Below are 26,216 nucleotides of genomic sequence, written 5' to 3' on the forward strand. Positions count from 1 at the left end.
GTTGAATTCAGCAAGTTGTAATTTGAAAAGAAAAAAGGAAGAAGGCTTAAAAAAAAAAAAAAAAATTGATCCCAATTTGGTCCCAAGTTGAAAACCTGTACAAGTATAACCAAGAACACAAGTAACACAAATGCATTTTTTCACAATTTTAAAACATACGTTTTTTTCACAATTGTGCATCAAAATTTTGAATTTGATTTTCTCCAAAACAAAATATAAAGAAACATCGTCTTGTGACATATCAAATGAAAGCCGGTACCGCTCTGAGAAAAATGATGCCTCTCCCACCTATTTATCTTAATTCTAGCCCAAGATATGTTAAAAAATGTAAAGCCATACCAGGCCAAAATTCACACTTTTTCAAAACTTTAAAAGTCTATAAAAAATTAACTGATGAAGAAAAAAATTCTAAACTTTTTATTTGTAATTAACTTAAATTGTACTTCATAAAAAATAAAAATAAAAAAAATCTAAAGACGTCAGGTAAAAAAAATATTCCTATTTGGATCACTTGATATGGAATGACCCGAATGATCCTGTACTGAGGTCATATCGAGACTGGCAGATACTGTGGGAAATGGTGTTATTGGATTCATTCTTGTTATTGGATCTTTCTGTGCAGTTAAAGGTGTTGTCCAGCCACAAAAAAAGTTCTATTGTTGTATTCCAAGTGCAAATAGATTAAATTTCCCCTTTTTTTTTTTTTTTTTTTTCCTAAATTCACAAGCTGCTCTAATGTCCTGTTTTTAGTTTTATGGCAATAGCTTCTTCCTTTCTTCCTCCTCTGCGTCAGTGACGTGCCTGAAGGGGGCAGACTGTCTAACTCAAGTCATCAGATTAGTTCCTTTCTGTCTATTCTGAGGTGATATAGCCAGTGTTGTGAACCAGAGAGCCAGTCCCCTTCCAAAATGTTACTGAAGCCAAATAGGGCAAATTGGAGGAGAAACAAAAAAAACTAAATTTGTAACTTTATAATATTTAAAATTACTTTACACACGCAGTGTCCACTCTGAGCAATATCTTGGCACAGCCTTAGGCAGGGTTCACACTACAGTTTGATTACGTTATGAAGGTGTCCGTTTAAAAAAAAATAATAAAAAGACACCTATCGTAACAGACATTAACTGATGTTAATGTGTTTGTTTTTTTTAATGGATCCGTTAAAAAAAAAAAACAAAAAAACAAAAAAAAAAACCCAAACAACTAAACAGATACATTAACGTTAGTTAGCATAAGGGCTCGTTCACACCTGCGCCCGGCCTCTGTTTATATAGGTTTCCGTTTCCTGCCCGAAACTGGACAGGAGACGGAAACCTGCAGGCATTTTTCAAACCCATTCATTTGAATGGGTTTGAAAAGTGTCCGACCGTGAGTGTTTTATGCTCTCTGCGACGAAACCATTTTTTATTTTTTTTTTAACTGGACACAAAGTCGAACATGCAGGACTTTAAAAAAAAAACTGTTTCGCCGCGGAGAGCATAAAACGCTCACCGGCGCTCATGGCCGGACCTGGCATGACAGGTTTCCGTCTTCTACATGCAGAAGACGGAAACCTAGGTACGGAGACCGAACGCTGGCGTGAACCCAGCGTCAGTTGGTGTCGGTGTCCGTTTTTTTTTGTTTTTTTTATTGCTGTTTCTGCTTTCTGAGCATGCGCTGAAAATAAACAGACACAAAATAACAGACAGTAATTGATGGCTATTAGAGATGAGCGAACAGTGTTCTATCGAACACATGTTCGATCGGATATCAGGGTGTTCGCCATGTTCGAATCGAATCGAACACCATGTGGTAAAGTGCGCCAAAATTCGATTCCCCTCCCACCTTCCCTGGCGCCTTTTTTGCACCAATAACAGCGCAGGGGAGGTGGGACAGGAACTACGACACCGGGGGCATTGAAAAAAATTGGAAAAAGTCATTGGCTGCCGAAATCAGGTGACCTCCATTTTAGACGAATAGTGGATTTCAAATCCGGGTCATATGAGAATGTGAACTTTGTGACTATGAGACAGGGATAGCTGTACAGGCAGGGATAGCTAGGGATAACCTTTATTTAGGGGGGAATGTTATTAAAAATAACTTTTTGGGGCTCTATCGGGTGTGTAATTGTGATTTTTGTGAGATAAACTTTTTCCCATAGGGATGCATTGGCCAGCGCTGATTGGCCGAATTCCGTACTCTGGCCAATCAGTGCTGGCCAATGCATTCTATTAGCTTGATGAAGCAGAGTGTGCACAAGGGTTCAAGCGCACCCTCGGCTCTGATGTAGCAGAGCCGAGGGTGCACAAGGGTTCAAGTGCACCCTCGGCTCTCCTACATCAGAGCCGAGGGTGCGCTTGAACCCTTGTGCAGCCTCGGCTCTGCTACATCAGAGCCGAGGGTGCGCTTGAACCCTTGTGCACACTCTGCTTCTTCAAGCTAATAGAATGCATTGGCCAGCGCTGATTGGCCAATGTATTCTATTAGCCTGATGAAGTAGAGCTGAATGTGTGTGCTAAGCACACACATTCAGCTCTACTTCATCGGGCTAATAGAATGCATTGGCCAGCGCTGATTGGCCAGAGTACGGAACTCGACCAATCAGCGCTGGCTCTGCTGGAGGAGGCGGAGTCTAAGATCGCTCCACACCAGTCTCCATTCAGGTCCGACCTTAGACTCCGCCTCCTCCGGCAGAGCCAGCGCTGATTGGCCGAAGGCTGGCCAATGCATTCCTATGCGAATGCAGAGACTTAGCAGTGCTGAGTCAGTTTTGCTCAACTACACATCTGATGCACACTCGGCACTGCTACATCAGATGTAGCAATCTGATGTAGCAGAGCCGAGGGTGCACTAGAACCCCTGTGCAAACTCAGTTCACGCTAATAGAATGCATTGGCCAGCGCTGATTGGCCAATGCATTCTATTAGCCCGATGAAGTAGAGCTGAATGTGTGTGCTAAGCACACACATTCAGCACTGCTTCATCACGCCAATACAATGCATTAGCCAGTGCTGATTGGCCAGAGTACGGAATTCGGCCAATCAGCGCTGGCCAATGCATTCTATTAGCCCGATGAAGTAGAGCTGAATGTGTGTGCTAAGCACACACATTCAGCACTGCTTCATCACGCCAATACAATGCATTAGCCAGTGCTGATTGGCCAGAGTACGGAATTCGGCCAATCAGCGCTGGCTCTGCTGGAGGAGGCGGAGTCTAAGGTCGGACCTGAATGGAGACTGGTGTGGAGCGATCTTAGACTCCGCCTCCTCCAGCAGAGCCAGCGCTGATTGGTCGAGTTCCGTACTCTGGCCAATCAGCGCTGGCCAATGCATTCTATTAGCCCGATGAAGTAGAGCTGAATGTGTGTGCTTAGCACACACATTCAGCTCTACTTCATCAGGCTAATAGAATACATTGGCCAATCAGCGCTGGCCAATGCATTCTATTAGCTTGATGAAGCAGAGTGTGCACAAGGGTTCAAGCGCACCCTCGGCTCTGATGTAGCAGAGCCGAGGCTGCACAAGGGTTCAAGCGCACCCTCGGCTCTGATGTAGGAGAGCCGAGGGTGCACTTGAACCCTTGTGCACCCTCGGCTCTGCTACATCAGAGCCGAGGGTGCGCTTGAACCCTTGTGCACACTCTGCTTCATCAAGCTAATAGAATGCATTGGCCAGCACTGATTGGCCAGAGTACGGAATTCGGCCAATCAGCGCTGGCCAATGCATTCTATTAGCCCAATGAAGTAGAGCTGAATGTGTGCTAAGCACACACATTCAGCACTGCTTCATCACGCCAATACAATGCATTAGCCAGTGCTGATTGGCCAGAGTACGGAATTCGGCCAATCAGCGCTGGCCAATGCATTCTATTAGCCCGATGAAGTAGAGCTGAATGTGTGTGCTAAGCACACACATTCAGCACTGCTTCATCACGCCAATACAATGCATTAGCAAGTGCTGATTGGCCAGAGTACGGAATTCGGCCAATCAGCGCTGGCTCTGCTGGAGGAGGCGGAGTCTAAGATCGCTCCACACCAGTCTCCATTCAGGTCCGACCTTAGACTCCGCCTCCTCCAGCAGAGCCAGCGCTGATTGGCCGAATTCCGTACTCTGGCCAATCAGCACTGGCTAATGCATTGTATTGGCGTGATGAAGCAGTGCTGAATGAGTGTGCTTAGCACACACATTCAGCTCTACTTCATCGGGCTAATAGAATGCATTGGCCAATCAGCGCTGGCCAATGCATTCTATTAGTGTGAACTGAGTTTGCACAGGGGTTCTAGTGCACCCTCGGCTCTGCTACATCAGATTGCTACATCTGATGTAGCAGTGCCGAGTGTGCATCAGATGTGTAGTTGAGCAAAACTGACTCAGCACTGCTAAGTCTGCATTCGCATAGGAATGCATTGGCCAGCGTTCGGCCAATCAGCGCTGGCTCTGCCGGAGGAGGCGGAGTCTAAGGTTGGACCTGAATGGAGACTGGTGTGGAGCGATCTTAGACTCCGCCTCCTCCAGCAGAGCCAGCGCTGATTGGTCGAGTTCCGTACTCTGGCCAATCAGCACTGGCCAATGCATTTCTATGGGGAAAAGTTAGCTTGCGAAAATCGCAAACTGACAGGGATTTCCATGAAATAAAGTGACTTTTATGCCCCCAGACATGCTTCCCCTGCTGTCCCAGTGTCATTCCAGGGTGTTGGTATCATTTCCTGGGGTGTCATAGTGGACTTGGTGACCCTCCAGACACGAATTTGGGTTTCCCCCTTAACGAGTTTATGTTCCCCATAGACTATAATGGGGTTCGAAACCCATTCGAACACTCGAACAGTGAGCGGCTGTTCGAATCGAATTTCGAACCTCGAACATTTTAGTGTTCGCTCATCTCTAATGGCTATCAGTTACTGTCCGTTATATGTCCTTTGCCCATAGACCTCAATGTTAAAAAAAAAAAAAAAAAAAAAAAAAAAACCTGTAAGTTTTTTTTGTCTGCTTGAAAAAACGGACATGGTTGTTTAGTGGTGGACACTAAAGGACACAAGATAAAATCCCATTGAAATGAATGGAAATTGCAAACTGACCAGCTAGTGTACGTTGCTAAAATCTTGTAAGGACAATAGCTACGGACATTAATGAGCGGACAAAAACGTTAGTGTGAGCGCCCCCTTATACACATTATGAACTTTCAGTAACCTCTTAACGTGATGTTTTTAAAGGGACAACACGTATATAAATTTTTATATTCATATACACCTTTTCAGCTGATGGAATTCTTGATGCGCATCTTTCTTGAATAACACCCTTTTATTATATGAATGTTATATAGTTATAGATTATCTGTTATGTAAACATGTTTCTAGTGTGTATGTGTATATATCATTTATATTTTTTATATACAGTACATTACATACATATACACTTTTGGAAAATTTGTTTCAATTGGATTAAGCATATTGTCAGCACTGACTGTTTACTGCATTGATGGAATAAGCAGCACTCCTCCAGATCCTTGGGGCGAGCAGCAGCTTATTAGCTTGGTATAAGGAGAAATCTGCAAATCTCTCTCTACTGTGACATCTAACTATCCCAATGATAAGATCAGATGGAAGCTCCATTGTGGATATGTTTTTTCCAAATCCCTATAAATGGGCAAAGAATCTCTCCTGTGTTGAAACAAATCTGGAAGGACAAAGGCCAGGCCATAGAACAGGGCTGAAAATGGGACATCTAGGCAGCTCTCGGAAGTCTGTCACCAGAACTCAGCATATTGATAGGTTAGGATCTCCTGAATCGGTGTATTTCCTATGTGAATCTTTGCCTCCACTGCCAAGACATTGCTGATTTTGTCAATATGCAAATGATCCCTTTGGAGTGATGAGGAATCTCGATTAGATTTGTTTGCTTTGTACACATTATTATAAAAAGTCACAAATTTGAAAAATTTAGACTTACTAAAACCTAAAATGCCTTTACCACATTCCTGAAAAGCATGTGTGTGGCAAAGGCACGCAGAGGGCAAGTGATTTATGCTGGTGGCTATTTGGTTATTTTTTTGATTAATTCCTCAGCCTTCCGCTTATTACCTTCTGCTTATTACCTTCTTTACCCTTCTATCCTTTCTAAAAGCAGCTTACATGTAACCAGAATACCCAAGTCCTTCTCTTATTATGTTGTCTCCAGCGTTTCATGATGACATGACAGAACATACAGTATAAGTTAGGACAACCTCACAAATCTAAATTGTGAATTTAACTGTAAACCGAAAACTAGTGGCAAAGAAAGCATTACAATTCTCTGAAAACAAAATTAAGAGAAGCGGCTCCTTCTCTTTACTCTTTTACAGATGAGCAGTAAAACCTTAGATTTTCTTGATCTTTCATTTTGCTGCACATCAGCGACTCTTCTCGTGAGTCAAGTTGATTGGTGCAATTTGGATTTTTCAAAGCCTGGAGAAAATCCGTGTACAATTTTTTCCCCTGATAGGTTTATTTCAGTGTAATTGATTTAGCCTTTGTCAAAAAAATTGCAGTGATCTGGATGAATTTATTTGCAATATGCCCTTTCTGAACTGTCTCCCTGACTTTAAAGTCTTGGTAGATCACAGAAATGTATTGTAATGGGGTTATTTGTCTCCCTGTGTCAGTAATCACAATGCATTAGGCATTGTATTAGAGCTGTGAGATCTTATGGAAATCTAGTATAAAGTACATATGCCAGACACACATTCATTTAGTCTACATAGACAGTTGTAATTGTTTTTTTTTTTGTTTTTTATTTCCCTTACCATGAACGTACAGCTGATTTTCTAGAGGTCTCAAAGGATCCTGTTTGAGTTTTTATGAATAAATGTTTATAGACCTAGAATGTAACATCCAATGGATTAAATGAAGAATGTGATAACTTCTTAAGGCTTTCATTCTAAACATGTATGTATATACTTGGCCTTGATGTACAAATTATGATCCAAGCCCAAAGGTTAATATTTTATAAATAAGGTTCATAGGAGCAATAAGGTCACACTATACAGGGGCACCTGGAAAAAGGAAAGCAGCCACAACCTCCAATCTTCAACCCCAACAATCATATATCTATTGTGTCCTTATTCATGCTACAAACTTTATTTATAATAACTTCAGATGTCAGAAGTCAGGTATCAGAGCTATAAACTAGCAATAATCTGATGTTTAACTCTGATATCTGAGGATGTCCTAATATGAACACTGTACAAGAGTGCGATTTGAGAGCTCAGAATGTCTGTCATGTATGCTCCTGCCTGACACCGCCCACTTGACAGTGAAAAGCCTATGTAGCATATCGAAAACAAAAGCAAAAAACAGCACCGAGCTGTATATTAACGCTGCTTTTTCCCATAGTGCGGGAAATATACTCCCACGCCCACCAATGACCTATATGTGCTTGCCGCTGTGGGGCTGGTACGCAACTGGGGGCTCGTCTGTGAGGAGGCGGAGTCTAACATTGGACCACAATGGAGACTGCTGTGGGCCGATCTTAGACTCCGCCTCCTCAAAGACAAGCCTCTGGCAGAACCAGCGTTGATTGGCCGAATGCTATACACTGGCCAGTCAACGCTGGTCAATGTATTCCTATGACAAAAAGTCAGCTCCCTTGTAACAGCAAGCTGCCAGCTCTAACGACTAGCAAGGACGAGCCTGCTGCAGAACCAGCGTTGATTTGCCGAATGCTATACACAGTGTATAGCATTCGGCAAATCAATGCTGGTTCTGAATCGAATATTTACTGCGAATAGCTAGTAGTATTAGAGTACGAATATTTCAGTGTGGGTTTTCAATTGTGGACCATTTGCGGACACATTATATTCAACGTGGCCTCTTACACCACCGGATATTTTATCTGTGGTGTGGCCAGGCTGCAACCGTGGTGCGCAATTTATAGGACATGTCCGTAATGGACGTGTATTGCGGCACTGCACAAACTCACCTATAGAACTCTTGGGGCGAGTGCGGCAGGACATGGACATCTGTGGAGCTTATGTTGCCGATCAGCAACTAGTGTTGCTGATGAGCAACTTACGGACCGTACACTTAATATGGTTGTGTAAGACCAGCCTCACAGAAAGTTTTTTTTTTTTTATTATTCTATCAGTATAGAGCAATATGAGAGTATACAGTGGAGGATGGTGTGACACTAATGTGCTTGACAAAGCAGGGTCCCTCCTGAAAAGAGTTGGGTGCATAGGAACTAGTAGAGGGGAAATCCTGTATGGCTTCAGGGGTGGTGGTGCGCCAATAAATGTTATGGAATATCACTGAAAATAGGCCATGTTTTCTGACACTAGACTAAAATACTAGTTTAGTCTTAGTATGGACTTTCGGAAACGTGGTACGTTGTGATGAAGCAGCTTTGCATCTTGTTTTTATAGTTTTTATAAGGACTTTGCTTAGTCTAGGTTACTTTCTTGTTTTTATTATATTTTTTGATATGTTGCTCATTGTTTACATGATGTTTTGCTTCCTATGCCCCTCGCCTGTTTCCTGCCTGGATGTTGGATAGGGCTCACTGTACCCAGACAGCAGTTGTTGTTAGTGGATTGTGGAATTACTGCTGAATTGTTCCAAGGCTCAGATCTCGAGGTGCTTTCTCACACGGAGAACCTGAATTGTTCTTAAGTACTTCACTGAAACAAAGCATGGTGTGCATGCATAAACAATGACATTAAAGTTTCATTTTGTCTTCATACAGAGGCATTTCTATCTGACTAAATTTAGATTTCTTAAAAACAGATAACATGTGGGGGATGCTTTATCACAGGCATATACAGAATGTTTGTTTGCTTTTCCATTTTTTTTAATGGAATAGTGAGGTTTCTTCACTTTGTCCAGTCTCTACGTGTTATAGTGGTCCATTAACAGTGAGCTGTCCACATAGTTTTCCCTTACTTGGGCGCCCAGCAAACAGCCGTAGTCTGTGGAGAAATCTAGCATTTAGGCTTCATGCACACGCCCAAATGTGCCATCTAAGGGGGAGTCTGAGGTTCCATTCTGCTCCGATGAAAATAGACCAATTACTGTCATGCTCCATTTCATTGGAACAGAACAGATTGGTAGCTGCCATAGAAGGAAGTGCGAAACACAATGCACTCAGATGTCACTCCAAGTGTCATCCAAGTTTATGCCACTGCAAAATCGGCTTGGTTGTGTGCTTGAGATCTTAGGAACTTAAAGGGGTTGTCCCATCACAAGGATCCTATCTATACTGCTTGTTAATGTGGATTTAAGACTTTTCCTAAATACATTGCTTCAGCAAAACTGCTTTGTTTGTCCACTATCTTACTTTATTCAATTCTTTGTGGCCACAGCCCTGACTTAGCTGCTCATGAGTCAAGTGATGTATCTGCCTGCTCTCAGGGGGGGAGGGGCTAAGTGCAGGGGAGCGAGCCTGTGTATCTAGCTATTCCTGTGTCTATACCATGTGACCTAGCTTCCTGTTAGCAGATAGGGGAGAGGAGCTGCTTTCATTTCTTCTGTTCTCCCAGTTATCAGGCTAGCTAATTGCAGTGTTCATCATGGCAGAGACAGGCAGTCTCTGTATGTAACACAGAATGGAGTTGCTGCTGCCTGTACTTCATAGTCCAATATGGGTGGGCGGAGCTACACATTAATTTGGGGGCGGAGCTAAACGGCAGGTTGCATGTGAAACCCCGCCCACCAAATGATGCAAGAAACCAGGAAGAAAGAAGGTTTTACAGCAGTAAAGACTGATGAGTATGTGAGGTGGGAATACCCCTTTAAGCAGAAGTTATCAAAATGGCAGAGGCTGTACAAGTGAATGGAGAGATGCTTGTATATGCTGCCACATTACATTCCCAGGTGTCCATGAATGTGGGGCCCCATGCTTGAGTTAGATACAGACCCTTATGACATCCTGTGGGTATAGCCATAAAGGCCGGGATAGTACACAGTACCTGTTCAACTGAATCCACTGTATGTATTATGCAGAAATGGCTTTTCCAGTAGAAATGCTCTTTGTAACTGTGCAGCTCTGCCCAGAAGTTATGAGGATCCTCCATAACATCAGATCATAAATAAACTAGACTGGGCTGGTCACCTGAAGACGCTGCACAGAAAGGCCCACAGCAGGATCTACCTGCTCAGGAGGCTGAGGGCCTTCGGAGTCCAGGGGACACTTCTTAGGGCCTTTTTCAACTCTGTGGTTGCTCCAGCCATCTTTTTCGGTGTGGCCTGCTGGGGGAGCAGTATATCAACCAGGGACAGAAATAGACTTGACAGGCTGATCAGAAGGGCCAGCTCTGTCCTGGGGAGCCCCCTGGACCCAGTACAGGTGGTGGGTGACAGAAGGATACTGTCCGTGGTGACCTCCATGCTGGAGAACAAATCCCACCCCATGTATGGGACCTTGATGGCACTTGGCAGCACTGTAAGTGACCGTCTGCTTCACCCCAAGTGTGAGAAGGAGCGCTATCAGAGGTCCTTCCTCCCATCCGCGGTCAGGCTACATAATCTACATCAGACCAAGCGAAGATCACTCCGCACAGAAAACTAATGATTATGAAGCCTTCCTTCCTTCTTTCTTTCTTCTCTTCCTAAGCTGCTACGGACTCCTAGTATATATTCTCTTCTCAGCATATGTGGGTCTACTTCCGTAATATGTTACTGTGTATTATCCTGTATCTGTATTACTATGCTGCTGTAACATACTGAAACTTCCCAACTGTGGGACTATTAAAGGATTATCTTATCTTTTCAGGGCCCTGGAGTTGGTAAGCTAATTCTGACTGCTTTTTATATTGTACTAGCATTACCCGCGACTTCGTCCGTGGCCCTCCACCCCCTGCGTGCCTCACCTGCAGTACCACCTGGGCCCCCCCGCCTTTGCCTTGTGGCCGCAGTGGGCCCTTTCAACCCCAGTGCGCTCATAGACCCCCCACCTTGTGCCCCGCTAGCCACCTTCCCTTCCTTTCCCCCCCTGGCCCCCCACTTTTTTCCCTATCCACTCCAACATTCCCTTGCTCCATTCTCCCTCCCCAACCCGTGCAGCGCAGCTGCTGCGGTCATGTGCGGCACAAGTAGATGTCGATCTGTGGGAGTGCGGCACAGTTCCCTGTACCCCTTCCGACCCCCGGGGCACCGTAGGACTCACCGCTCCACGACGCGCGCCGGGCTACAGCGAGGCCAGCAGGTGCGGCTCTCAGATGCCAGCATTTTCTTTGTGTGAGTGGGTGCACGCCGGCTTGTGGGTCTATAGCTCCGCCCACACAGTTCCTGGGCCAATCGGAGCCCTGCGCATGACGTGGTGATGTCAACTCAGGTCCTTCAGCCCTGTTTGTTCGACCGAAAATCACTGCTGCTGGTGCGGCTGTCTGCAGAATGTGGGGTGAGGCAGCCTCAATCTATGCAGGCTCCATGCTGCCAACTGGCATGGTGTCGTCGCTCCGAGCCAGGAGCAGCCGACATTTTCTCGGGCGGAGACTTTCTCAGTGGTGCCGCCCACGCAAGCCCACCAACGTATTGGGCTCTGCTTCCCCTGTTGCCCGCTCCCAGACTGCAGCCAAGCAATCGGAGCCCCGCTGAAAGACCTGTGATGACGTCGTCTCAGGTCCTGCAGTGGAGCCAAAGAGCATTTTCGCTAGTCACGGAATTGCGGGTGAGTGTGGGACCTAAAAAGTAGCCTATGTTTCCTTCCTAGTGAATATCTAGGTCTGTGGAAAATTTCATGCTAATCCGTTCACCCGTTTTTGCGTGATTGAGGAACAAACCTCCAAACACACACTATTAGTAGGAAGTAGGATAGGATATTAGTAGGATGACTTTGCTTACTATACTGTCTAAAGAAGTGAGTTTAAATAAAGTATAGCACTAGCCATAAGAGTACAGCAGGCATCTTCATGCTGTGACCAAAGAGGGAAACCTCAGTAGTTCTGAAAGTTTGCTGTTTAGTCTTATTTTGACTTCATTTAAAAGGTGCTGTATATTTCCCAAATCGCCAAGCACTCTTTCCTTCCCAACCATCCTCACTTGGCGGTGCTACAAGTTTGGTACATTCTTATATGTATAAACAGGAATGCAGGGATTGTGTTTAGACATCCGCACATTTCACCCTGGTGGATTAATCCGCAGAGCCTGGGCACACATCCTGACATTATAAATGGCCAAAAAGAACATGAGAGAGTGCGTGATAACAGATTTCTGCTCACATTCCAGCCACCGTCAAAGGCATAAAATAAAGCAATTAATGGACACACTTTAGTCAAGAATTAGATTTGAACGAAAAACAAAACGGTTTATTGTTGAGCTGTAAAAAAACAGATTATAGGACCAGAAGGAAGTAAAGGAAAGGACGGTTCCTCAGAGTACGATGTGATGTAGGTGCCAGAATGTTATCTTCATTGGAAAGGGCTAAATTGCTGCAGGATTTGGGGACTAGTTAGTATGCAGACGCAGGCACCGAAGTAATGATTTGTGGACATTTAGTGACGGTATTATTTGCTATTTTACTCTTATAGATATGTTTAGTATTTCTTTATTCATTAGATAGATATATTTTTTAATTTTTAATAGAGCTATGGCCACTAGGTTCACTGCACAGTATCAGCTTGTGCTGTTTCCGCTGGGTTAACCAGTGGCTAACGATAAAGTCAAATTAATGTAACCAAAACACCATTTATAAATGGAACCTGTCATCAGGTTTATAGTAGTCCAACATGGGCAGCGTGAAATTCCAACGGGGTCCCCTCATAACCGAGACCTGATTTTGTTTTTTTGCAGAGTACAACGTAACTTTAGATACAAATGGGCACAGGAAGATGAGTTTGGGAACAGGGACATGTCTGCTGTGTGGCTTCTCACCACCCTGCTCTTGTTTGTGTGTTTTTTTTTTTTGTCTTTCTATATTTTGGTCCTCTAAAAGGTGACTGTCATGAGGAACCCTGGTGGGACTTGATGGTGGGCTCCGTTTCAACACCTTCCCATATACATGCTTTCTGAGTAATAAGTGTTGTTAGTTTTAGTACAGACTATGCTAATTAGAACCTCTATGGTCAGCTGGACAGTCTGAGAATGGAGGAGACGCCGAGGACCACCCACCTGACAGAGCCGAAGTACATTGGGTGCTGAAACTAACTAAAGTCAAATTATGTCAGAATCAGTGGAACAGCAACTATTAAAGGATGCAAAGAACTAGAGATGGTGGAGGTGGTGAAAGGTCTTCTCTAAGGGTCCAATCACACGGAGGAAAATAGTGCTTTATTTGGCGCTGAATTTTCAATGCAGAAATAAAAAGCTTCCCATTGATTTCAATGGGTTCCGCTAGCTTTTTTTCCCGCTAGCAGAACCCTTTGAAATTAATGGGAGGCTTTTTTTTTTTTTTTTAGCGTGGAAAATTCAGCGCCAAATAAAGCACCATTTTCCTCCTTGTGAATGGACCCTAAAGATCCCGCATTTGCTAAAAACCTCCATCACTTATTAGAAGTGCCAGCCCGTTGCGATCATGTGATAACTTAGCCAGCACTTTGCCTCCCTAAACCAGGTTTTTACTTGTCTTGTTCATATTGTATTGATAATATGAGCATAAGAGGCCGGTGCTTTTAGGCCGCATTTTCACGTTCCAGGTGGTTGTTTTTTTTTTTGGCTATGTGAAGCCAAAAGCAGGCTTACTTCACTAAGGGGGTAGAAAGTATATATGACAGGTGCTACTACTTTCTTCAATCCTCTGAAACTAGCCTTTTTCTCTGTTCAAAAACGAAACCAGCCCTTCGCCACCATGTGTTTGGTGATGTGCTGCCATAAGAGGATGAGGCTGCTGTCATAGCGCTGTGTCAGTACATCACTGCATACCAGGAGAGTACTGAGCTGCCTGTACCACATGACTCTATGTAGTCAGAGGAGTCACAGAGCTTTACCGATATGACCATTTTAGTAAGTGCTTTTACTTTGTGTTTCCTTGGTGATCACCCTCTGCCAGTGTAATATTTTCAAGTGATCTCGCTCTCTCTCTCGTAAATTATAGGCAAAGATAGTACTTCCTCCTAGTTTCTTCATGTTAGTTACAGATAGTACTGCTCTCTGTGAAGTGTCATCATGTCATACAGTGAGTGAAAGAAAAATTTGTTGGGCTCAGAAAGGTTATAGTAATGGTTTTGACTGTAAATAGTCATTGTTGGGTTCACATCTGCCCTGGAGGTACTGTTGGAGACTCCGTTACAAAAATCGGCGAAAAGTCCTGCAGTGCTGTTACCGTACAGCTGAGATCACAGCACTAATGTGAACCTAGCTCAAGAAGTATAGCAGTACCGTATATTTTTCTATCAGAACAAAAAAAAAGATAAATGTAGGCTACAGCTCACCATGTATTCCGGATTTTCGGGGTGCACGACTCCTAGACCTCTGGACTTATGAGGCATGAAGAGCTTGTATGAGAAGAAAGGGAAGAAGTCCGCACTAAGCCGAGGATCTCTTAAAATGTAACTTTTCATCCATCTTGATTAAAAAATAGATTCCAAACATACACAAAATACAAAAAAGTGATAGTAGGAAAACATGAACACAAACTTGGTTAAAATTGCAGATACGTTTTGGGGTATTCTACCCCTTATTGAATGAATAAGGGGTAGAATACCTTGAAACGCGTCAGCGATTTTAACCAAGTTTGTGTTCATGTTTTCCTACTATCACTTTTTTGTATTTTGTGTATGTTTGGAATCTATTTTTTAATCAAGATGGATTAAGTTACATTTTAAGAGATCCTCGGCTTAGTGCGGACTTCTTCCCTTCCTTCTCATACAAGTATATTTTTCTATTGTTGTCCTGGCCACACCATAGTCTTATCTTATTTCCCTGTTTTCAGACTGATTCATAGTTATCCTTCTCTTACTAGGCATTAATAGCAGTCTAGTCTTGGGGGAGGGGGTATTGCTTCATTTATATTTTTAAACTGTTTTTCCACACAGATTTAGATAGGGATTGGATAATATATATATAATATATTATTATTATTATTATTATTATTATTATTATTATTATTATTATTATTATTATTTATTATTATTATTATTTTTATTTATTTTTTCTCCTCTACCCCATGCCCTTTATTCTGGCTTTGAGTCCCCTTTCCAGTCCGTTCCGTGCTGGTTGGTCACATGTTCATATCACTGGTACCGGACGTGATTGCTGAGGCCAGTGATTGGCTGCAGTGGTCTCATACCCACCCCCCAGTAATGTAACTGACATATATGGCTCACTAAACTGTTCACATGCACAAAAAATTGCTAAATACATAGATGGGCTCAGATTTATGAAAGGTTTCAGTCTTCTTTCTTCTGCACCTTAACTGTAATTATATAATATTCCCTGCCGAGAGCTGAGAACTATCCTGAAGGGACTGAGTTAGAGGAAATATCTATATACAGGAGAGTTGTCCGAGAGCTCAGCTCCTCATGTGTTTACCTAAAGGCTTCCTCATCTCTTGTTGGAATCCCACAAGACCTTTACATACAATATTTATTGCAAATGTATTTTTTGCAGTACAAATTGTTAAAAGCTTTGTTTGCTGTGGAAGCTATTTGTCTTGACATCAACCCTTTGTAAAAGCAGAATTTAAAGCGATACATCAGAACACATGAATCGTTCCTTCTAGACAGCCCTTCAGTGTCCTTGTGAAGAGAAGCATAGGAGCAAGGAACCATATTTTATTTATTTTTTATTTTTTTTGCTCTCTGTGATACGATTATATCCCATTAAGTAAAATTTTGCAGAAATGTGTACAGACGTCTGTTTGATATAAATCCTTGACCATAGCTGTTAACTATTTCCCAGCTCTATGTAAGAGAGATGAATCACTAGTGTTGCACTCAGCATTGTAGTAAGTTTATTTTCTTACTAGCTGTTACCCGCGACTTCGTCTGCGGTGATCTTAGAAGTGGGTATATACAGGCATGGGTAAGGTTTTCGTACTGTGTATAAGGTATGGGATATGAAATGTAACTTTGTATCTTGTTTTTGCTGTAATTCAGACAATACATGAGACTTTTGTGTTGAAGTTAATTTGTATTTGAGCTGCTATACGGTGTTGTGAGAAACTTTACATAGTGACTTTGGGACAGAAGTATTTGAAGTTCCCGCCGATGGCATGTATATGAGATTGTGTGGGGTTAGGGGCTAAGCTGTAGAGGGCAATATGAATTTTGTGGCTTGCTATGGTCCAAAGTGTGTGAGATTGCAGAGATGGTGGTGTGAGTTTGGGTTTTGTGGGGGTCCTGGCACAAACGTATGTGTGCTATTGTGACGAAAAGTAGCCTATTGTTTAATCGGGTGTATTAACTATGTTTGTGGAAAATTTCAGCCGAATCGGTCGAGCGGTTTTTCCGTGATTGAGGAACAAACATCCGAACATGCAAACATCCAAACACACAAACCCACAAACTTTCTCATTTATAATATTAATAGGATGAAGTCATTTTGTGCTTAAAATTTTTGTTTTCTTTAGAAGAAACTGTTTTTCTGTTCATTTTATTATCATTTATTCCATAAAACTGGAATAAATTATGACTAAAGCCCCTTTTGTTCAATTCAGTTCTGAAGCATGGATGACACAAAATGTGCCACAGTGACCATGAATGAACCTTTATGGTGGCATATCTCAGATATGACTACAGATTAACACCAAGATATAAACAGACGCTCTTGATAAATGTTCACACTGTTTAAATTTCAAGCCAAATCCACATCAATGACCATTTAAAGGGATTCTTCTGGATTTAAAAAGGAAACGGAAAAAAAGAAAGACTAAGCATAGCGATGTTCTAAAATCTAGTAGCCAGCGGTCACCTGTTAAATACCCTCCCCTTCAGGTCCATCACTTAGGAGGACTCTGTCATTCACCGCTCATTGTGATGCAGCAATGATGTGCCATACATCCAGGAAGGGAACGGGGAAAACGGTGGTTTAATTCAATACCAAACTCTTTCCTTGAACAGCATCATGCTCCCCATACTCTCGCTAGTAAGCTCCTTTTGTTCTATGATCTGCTTTCAAATCAGAACCAGTGGAGGTCGCAAGACAAAAATTCATAGCTCAGGACACCCCTATCATAGGTGAGAAATGGATGCTTTATTGAAAGTCCTGACCAAGTACTAAACAAATTTAGGCTCTATTCACATCTGCGATCAGGTTTCCGTTCGGGGAGTCTGCTTGAGGTCCCTCTGAATGGAAACCTATATGCATTATAAAGTGGTTATCTGGGAAACCCGCTGACCCCATGGATTATAATGGCATCCGTGTGGTTTCCACTCTGTTTCCGCACAAAACATGTGTAGAGAAAAGTCCTGCAAGCAGCAATTTACCCTCTGCATGACTTGTGCAGAAACCACATGGACCCCATTATAGTGTGTGGTTTCCTTAGGTAACTGCTTTTTAATGCGTGTAGGTTTTCGTTGGGAAGGGGGGGTCCTCAAGCAGGCTTCCTGAATGGAAACCCGAACGTAAATGTGAACTGGGCCTAAAAGAGGTTTTCTGGGCAAAAAAGTAATAATTTTATCATTTTACAAAAAAGCTAGTTAGTACTATTAATAAGTGCAACCAAATACCTTTAGCAGTGTTTTGAGTGTTGGGTTTCTCTGGTAGCTCCTGGCATCTTCCTGTTCTGTTTTCCTACAACTACAATGATGCCTCGCACTTCACTCAGAGCTGACTCCCTCCCCCTCCCCATCTCCCTCTCTCACCCCCAAGCCCCCTTCCTCCCGTTTCCCTAGCTAGCTCAGCATAGCATATTACATACGGAGAGCGGTAAGTCTTAATGTTACAATGCTGAATAAAGTTAACTTACTGCTGAGCAAAAAATATATAGTCATGTATAACTAGCCATGTGCACCAATTGCATATAAACTATAAATACATGCAAGCCAGCATTGTCTGTCACAACAGCACCTACCTATGACCAGTATTGCCGATTTCCCCATGCGTATCGCCTGTCTGAGCTGGCTCAGGGGAAAATTCTGTGTACCATCAATAGTACCTCTTTATATATCTACTACAATGATATAACAATGTCTCCATAATCACAGTGCAGAGACGCAATGATGCTGCCTCAAAATCAGCCTGCAAAAAAACTCTCTGCGCATTCTCTAAGGCGGCTACATTGTTTGGCATCCTTGGGGCAGGAATATTCAGGGATCCCTCACAATTGAATATACTGGTAGATCCATGGAAATGGACAAATATAGAACATGTCCTATTTTTGTTGGTCTATTAAAACAGACCATCAAAAAAAACTGAGTCTCCCCAATGAATTCAATGGAGTAGATTTAGTAAATTGTGTTTTAAAGAGAATATTTTTTTGTACAGAATGAAAGCTGCACTGTGGTTGTTATGGGATAATAAGACCGTTTTAATAAATCTGCCCAATATGTGTTGAAAACAACCGCATGACAGCCATTTTTATTTACTATTGGGTGCATGACTCCTTACACAGTGCATCAGAGTGGCACGGTCTCATTGAATAGCCCATGCATCAGAGTTAGGGAGATTTCGCTGTGAAATGTATGTAAATCTGTTGTCCAAGATGGAAACTTGGGGTAAGTGGTAGTCTCTGTTGAATTCAATTCCATCTATTCTTAGGGAAATCCCGATTATATATATATATATATATATATATATATATATATATATATATATATATATATATATATATATATACAATTTATTTTTTATTTTTTTTTGCGGTGGAATCCACCCTCACATCACCCTTCCCCCCCCCCAAAAAAAAAAAAAAAAAAAAAAAACTGCTCCCAACTCACCTACTACCTTCAATAGGAGACGGAAATCAGCTGTGAGGGCACAATACTGTGTGACTTTACCAAGAGATTTTCTGTTTTGTCTCTTTAATATTCAGTTCTGAGCTAGTCTTGTATCTGGAATTAGAACGTGTACATGAAAATACCATCTGTAGACAACCTGAGCAAGTACCGTGAGCAAGATCTATAGAAGTCTGTACAAATATGTGTATTGTGTTAGAAAAATTGACACCATTTTTTTGGCAGTGTATCTGTCTTGTCTATACTGTGTGGCTCTGCTGTTACCTTTCACTTCATCTTTTTTTTTTTATTCTTTCAGGATAACATTTTGCCACCTGCCTTTCCAGAGCAAATGGCTCTACGTGGGTACCGAAAGAGGAAATATTCACATTGTCAATGTGGAGATGTTCACGCTCTCAGGCTACGTCATCATGTGGAATAAAGCCATTGAACTGTGAGTGTTACGTAGTCGGTGACATTAATGAGAACATTTGTGCCAATGCTGCATGACAATGCCCCGAGCAACCCTCTAGAAAACAGGGCACAAAGCCAAGTTAAAGATGCATAAACTCCTTCTAATTGGTTGCAGAGAATCTGATGCCTCACTAGATTATCAGTTTATATACGTCAGTTCTTGCTCCGAGAGCTAATTACTTTTTGGAGGCCTAAATGTTGGCTGCGGAGAAATCCAAGCAGATAAAATCACTTGGAGCATTTATGTGGCATGACACGGTTCCCAAGCTGAGCTTGTACTCCGTGCCCTTATTCTTTTCTTTTTTTTTTTTGTAAGCTTTTGACAGCTGCATGATTTTATTAAAACCACTCTTGGGTATAATCCCAGAATTTACATGGTCTCCTCTTTTAGAAAAACTAATAATAGATCTGGGCTGAGTATGTATGTCATATAGTAGGGAAGTTACTGTACTAGTTGTCAGTTCAGTGGGAATAGAGTCTGGCTTGGATTTGTCATTGTGCGTTGGTAAACACATGGGCATGTCTCTTTCACCAGCTTTGCTGACCCATTCTGGAAGCATCTTTACAATTATTACAGCTTTTAAGCAGCTTTGTAAACTGTTCCCAGCTGGCACTGATAAGGTAACTGTATCTACTGGCAAAGTGATTGATATTGGCAGCAATGTTAGAAATGCCACTGTGGCTGTGAAGACAAGCTGGATAATATGGTATTTGGATCCTGAAGAAGCATCCAGTGATATTATAGCAAACAAATTCAAGCAACTATCACCATGATTGGCTGGTTGAAGTGATCGCAGCGGTCGGTGAGCTCTGCGGCCTCCTCGCTCAATACCAAGCACAGTGCTGTACACTGCTCAATACAAGTAAAACTTTTATCTGCTGGTGGTCGGTTTTCTATGGCAACTAACTACAGCATTTATTGTACACTCACCGGCCACTTTATTAGGTACACCATGCTAGTAACGGGTTGGACCCCCTTTTGCCTTCAGAACTGCCTCAATTCTCGTGGCATAGATTCAACAAGGTGCTGGAAGCATTCCTCAGAGATTTTGGTCCATATTGACATGATGGCATCACACACTTGCCGCAGATTTGTCGGCTGCACATCCATGATGCGAATCTCCCGTTCCACCACATCCCAAAGATGCTCTATTGGATCGAGATCTGGTGACTGTGGAGGCCATTGGAGTACAGTGAACTCATTGTCATGTTCAAGAAACCAGTCTGAGATGATTCCAGCTTTATGACATGGCGCATTATCCTTCTGAAAGTAGCCATCAGATTTTGGGTACATTGTGGTCATAAAGGGATGGACATGGTCAGCAACAATACTCAGGTAGGCTTTGGCGTTGCAACGATGCTCAATTGGTACCAAGGGGCCCAAAGAGTGCCAAGAAAATATTCCCCACACCATGACACCACCACCACCAGCCTGAACCGTTGATACAAGGCAGGATGGATCCATGCTTTCATGTTGTTGATGCCAAATTCTGACCCTACCATCCGAATGTCACAGCAGAAATCGAGACTCATCAGACCAGGCAACGTTTTTCCAATCTTCAATTGTCCAATTTCGATGAGCTTGTGCAAATTGTAGCCTCAGTTTCCTGTTCTTAGCTGAAAGGAGTGGCACCCGGTGTGGTCTTCTGCTGCTGTAGCCCATCTGCCTCAAAGTTCGACGTACTGACGTACGTTCAGAGATGCTCTTCTGGCTACCTTGGTTGTAGCGGGTGGCTATTTGAGTCACTGTTGCCTTTCTATCAGCTCGAACCAGTCTGGCCATTCTCCTCTGACCTCTGGCATCAACAACGCATTTCCGCCCACAGAACTGCCACTCACTGGATGTTTTTTCTTTTTCGGACCATTCTCTGTAAACCCTAGAGATGGTTGTGCGTGAAAATCCCAGTAGATCAGCAGTTTCTGAAATACTCAGACCAGCCCTTCTGGCACCAACAACCATGCCACGTTCAAAGGCACTCAAATCACCTTTCTTCCCCATACTGATGCTCGGTTTGAACTGCAGGAGATTGTCTTGACCATGTCTACATGCCTAAATGCACTGAGTTGTCGCCATGTGATTGGCTGATTAGAAATTAAGTGTTAACGAGCAGTTGGACAGGTGTACCTAATAAAGTGGCCGGTGAGTGTATGTTTCCACCTTCTTCACCCATAGTTAGGTGAATCTGTAGTATTGTACTCTCTGCTACATGTGGAACAGTTGACTAATAAGGAATTCACCTTTTTTGTTTTGAGCAAAAGGTTTACAATACATTGTAATTTTTAACATTTACGCAGTGGTAGCAGAAAAATAAATTCTGTGCGTTTTCGTGCAGGAATTGACTATTTCATGATGCATATTCTTTGTTTTTCTCTTAAACCACTTTCAAGTCTATGATAGTTGATTTATCCCCTCACTTATTTTTTTTTTACAGACTGCCTTTTGGGGAGGTTTCGTTGTGTGTGTGTGTGTGTGTGTGTGTGTGTGTGTGTGTGTATATATATATATATATATATGTATATATATATGTATATATATATGTATATATATATGTATATATATATGTATATATATATATGTATATATATATGTATATATATATATATATATATATATATATATATTGGTCTTATACAATTGGTTGAAATGTAGAAAGTGTATTTTCTGACATGCTGTTTAGATTGGCGCATTTGTTACGTATGTAAAATGATTCAGAATGCAAGGGTTAAGAACGCCAGACTTTGCAGACTGTGTGATGTCAATTAAATAGTATAATTTTAGAAACGAATATATGTTTTGTCAAGAATGTCTCATCTCCGAACTTCATTAATGTCATTTGATTTCCAGAACTTGACATCAGTGATGCTAATATAAGTTCAGTCTGCCTCGGCCAGAAATGAATATGAAGTGAAATCTGTGGTCAGATGTTCAGAACATAATTAGCGGCTGAAAAATCTGATATCTGCTTACGCCAGTACTATTCCCGCCCGGGCCGGTGAAATGACATATAGTTACAGCTCACTGCATAGAAAGCGTAATGCAACTTTTCAGAGCAGTGAACATCTGGTGTACAGTACAAATCATTGTAAAAATTGAGAATAAGTGAAGGAATAATGGCAAAATCTAAAAATGGCTATATAAAAATAAAGAAGGAAAGATGGGAAGGGGAAAGGGTTGTTGTGGTGTTGCAACTGAGAATTTGAGTCTTTCACATGTTTTTTGTTCTTGGGCAGTGATGATGAACCTTTTAGAGACAGTGTCAAAACCGCAACCCAAAACCCACTAAATTATCGCAAAGTACGAACATAGCAATTCAACCTTAATACTATGCGGATCCACAATTCTGGACAGTCACAGAATCTCAAAATACAGTTATGTAAATGGAGCTTTACATAGCTTTCAATAATGCAAACAACTTTGTACTGAAAGGTAAAGGTCTCTGCATTTGGTACTTTTGAACAATTAGGCCCTATTCACACGGGGCAAGAGGTGGGCGGATTTCGGTGCGGAATTCACATTATAATCCGCCCCCTCACAATGTTGGCCTATGTAAACCGCTCGCGAGCTGCCCTTTCCTCAGGTGGATTCTGCGATTGAATCAGCTGTGGTGTCCGCCTCGCAACAGCACCCTCTGGACTAGGCCCATTCATTTGGGCCTCAACCAAAGTGGAAAGCCGCAATGGGATGCCGTGCACTGCACCGGCTTCTTGTCGCGGCAGCCGCGACGTAATATGCCCATGCGTATTTATATAACAATCTACCCCACAGTGGCCCCCAGACAGTACAATGTACTCCACAGTGGCCCCCAGACAGTAGAATGTGCTCCACAGTGGCCCCCAGACAGTATTATACGTTCCACAGTAGCCTCCACACTGTAGTATACGCACTACAGTAGCCCCCCACACAGTATTATATGCTCCACAGTAGGCCGCACACAGTATTATATACTGCACACTAAGCTCGCCCTCCCACAGTTTTATGTACTCCACAGTAGCCCCCCCCCAGTATTATATGCTCCATAGTAGGCTCCACATTCAGTATTATATACTCCACAGTAGCCCCCACCCAGTATTATATTTTCCACAGAGGGCCCTCACACAGTATTATATGCAACTTACCTAGTATGCAGTCCCAGAAAGGGCGTCCTCCATCTAACTTCTAACTTATGTCATCGCACCTGCACATCACACTCTTCAGTCATTGTAAGCTGACCCACAGCCTACACGGACAGCTTTTAGCTGTACTGGATTCCCCGTTAGTGAGCGATCAGGGAGACTGCGTGTATGGCCAACAGAGAGGGCTCTGCATGCCCTCTCTGGCACATATGCCATAGGTTCGCCATCAAGGTCCTAGGGGATTTAAATATCCGTATCCGGTTCTGCACATTACCATTTTTTTTAACCACAGCATTTTTCTCCCTTTGCTCTAAAACAAACTGGGTGCCCCTTTTTTTTTCTGGTGTTCCCTAGACACCCCTGTCTGACACTGAATGTATTTATTATACTTTATCCTGAAGAAAAAAAAAATCTCTCTTATAGCTATGAGTAGAGAGAGATGATGCTTGAAATGTGACAACACAAATTATTTTCTAAAAAGTGTTTCTATTATGCAATAGTAAACCGAATTTTGGCATCACCATAATTTAAACAATGTACAGAAGAAAGTTAGCATACTATATTACGGTACTTCACAATCAGTGGCGTAACTACCGCCAACTACTAACTTTTTGGACCCCATAGTATAATGATTGGCGGACCGGGAGAGGTAAGAAACATAAAAAATACTGTTACTTACCTCTCCACGATCCTTGCAGACTTCGGCCTAGTCATCTGACGTCTCATGACCCCGGCCTGTGTCCCGGGTCATGTGACATCTGACGTCATTGAAGATCGACTACTTCGGAGGCCGAAAGCGTAGGAGACGGGAGATAGGTTAGTAAAAGAGGGGTTTTTTTAAATGTTTTTCTCCCCCTGGGTCTCCGATTAGTATACTCTGGGGTCTGAAAAGTTCACCTCGGGGCCCCGCCATTCCTAGTTACGCCACTGTTCACAATGAATCCCAAATAACAATGAATTTTCCTGTTAAAAGAAACTTGCCTCTAATCATGTAGTCAAAAAAAATATGTGCATTATGTACATATTATATTATTATAAATAAAGCAGAATCCAGTTATCTGCACAGCTATTTCCCCATGCTGTGATGTACTTCCCCTTTGTGGTTTCCACAGTAATGACCATCAGCAACTGTGAAATGGCGGACACACCTTACCCACACTCTGTTTGCAGGTTCACACATACAGTGCCTACAAGTAGTATTCAACCCCCTGCAGATTTAGCAGGTTTGATAAGATGCAAATAAGTTAGAGACTTCAAACAAGAGCAGGATTTATTAACAGATGCATAAATCTTACAAACCAAAAAGTTATGTTGCTCAGTTAAATTTGAATAAATTTTAAACATAAAAGTGTGGGTCAATTATTATTCAACTCCTAGGTTTAAGATTTTGTGGAATAACCCTTGTTTTCAATTACAGCTAATAATCGTCTTTTATAAGACCTGATCAGGCCGGCACAGGTCTCTGGAGTTATCTTGGCCCACTCCTCCATGCAGATCTTCTCCAAGTTATCTAGGTTCTTTGGGTGTCTCATGTGGACTTTAGTCTTGAGCTCCTTCCACAAGTTTTCAATTGGGTTAAGGACAGGAGACTGACTAGGCGACTGCAACACCTTGATTTTTTCCCTCTTGAACCAGGCCTTGGTTTTCTTGGCTGTGTGCTTTGGGTCGTTGTCTTGTTGGAAGATGAAATGATGACCCATCTTAAGATCCTTGATGGAGGAGCGGAGGTTCTTGGCCAAAATCTCCAGGTAGGCCGTGCTATCCATCTTCCCATGGATGCGGACCAGATGGCCAGGCCCCTTGGCTGAGAAGCAGCCCCACAGCATGATGCTGCCACCACCATGCTTGACTGTAGGGATGGTATTCTTGGGGTCGTATGCAGTGCCATCCAGTCTCCAAACGTCACGTGTGTGGTTGGCACCAAATATCTCGATCTTGGTCTCATCAGACCAGAGAACCTTGAACCAGTCTGTCTCAGAGTCCTGCAAGTGATCATGAGCAAACTGTAGACGAGCCTTGACATGACGCTTTGAAAGTAAAGGTACCTTACGGGCTCGTCTGGAACGGAGACCATTGCGGTGGAGTACGTTACTTATGGTATTGACTGAAACCAATGTCCCCACTGCCATGAGATCTTCCCGGAGCTCCTTCCTTGTTGTCCTTGGGTTAGCCTTGACTCTTCGGACAAGCCTGGCCTCGGCACGGGAGGAAACTTTCAAAAGCTGTCCAGGCCGTGGAAGGCTAACAGTAGTTCCATAAGCCTTCCACTTCCGGATGATGCTCCCAACAGTGGAGACAGGTAGGCCCAACTCCTTGGAAAGGGTTTTGTACCCCTTGCCAGCCTTGTGACCCTCCACGATCTTGTCTCTGATGGCCTTGGAATGCTCCTTTGTCTTTCCCATGTTGACCATGTATGAGTGCTGTTCACAAGTTTGGGGAGGGTCTTAAATAGTCAGAAAAGGCTGGAAAAAGGGATAATTAATCCAAACATGTGAAGCTCATTGTTCTTTGTGCCTGAACTACTTCTTAATACTTTAGGGGAACCAAACAGAATTCTGGTGGTTTGAGGGGTTGAATAATAAATGACCCTCTGAATAAACTTTTCACAATTTAAAAAGAAATTAAACAAAGAAATAACATTCTTTTTTGCTGCAGTGCATTTCACACTTCCAGGCTGATCTACAGTCCAAATGTCACGATGCCAAGTTAATTCCGAATGTGTAAACCTGCTAAATCTGCAAGGGGTTGAATACTACTTGTAGGCACTGTAATAGTACGTGTTCCTTTCACTATGTATGGATGACCTCAATATAGCTTATACCCATTAAACACCCTTGTGTATCAGGATACAAGTGTATGTCAGCCATGTAACA

The 26,216-nt window shown here is 42.6% G+C and overlaps 1 protein-coding gene across 4 annotated transcripts in view; it reads left to right on the forward strand.

The window, feature by feature from the left end:
* Window positions 1-26,216, forward strand: part of STXBP5 (syntaxin binding protein 5) — a 338,787-nt gene that overhangs the window by 116,558 nt on the left and 196,013 nt on the right. For all 4 annotated transcript variants that reach the window (XM_075267641.1, XM_075267643.1, XM_075267642.1 and 1 more), the window contains exon 5: window positions 19,076-19,210. In XM_075267641.1, coding sequence (XP_075123742.1) covers window positions 19,076-19,210 — 135 coding nt within the window. The remainder of the gene's footprint in view (window positions 1-19,075; window positions 19,211-26,216) is intronic.

The sequence above is a fragment of the Leptodactylus fuscus genome, chromosome 3 (genome assembly GCF_031893055.1).
Source record: "Leptodactylus fuscus isolate aLepFus1 chromosome 3, aLepFus1.hap2, whole genome shotgun sequence".
Lineage (NCBI taxonomy): Eukaryota > Metazoa > Chordata > Amphibia > Anura > Leptodactylidae > Leptodactylus > Leptodactylus fuscus.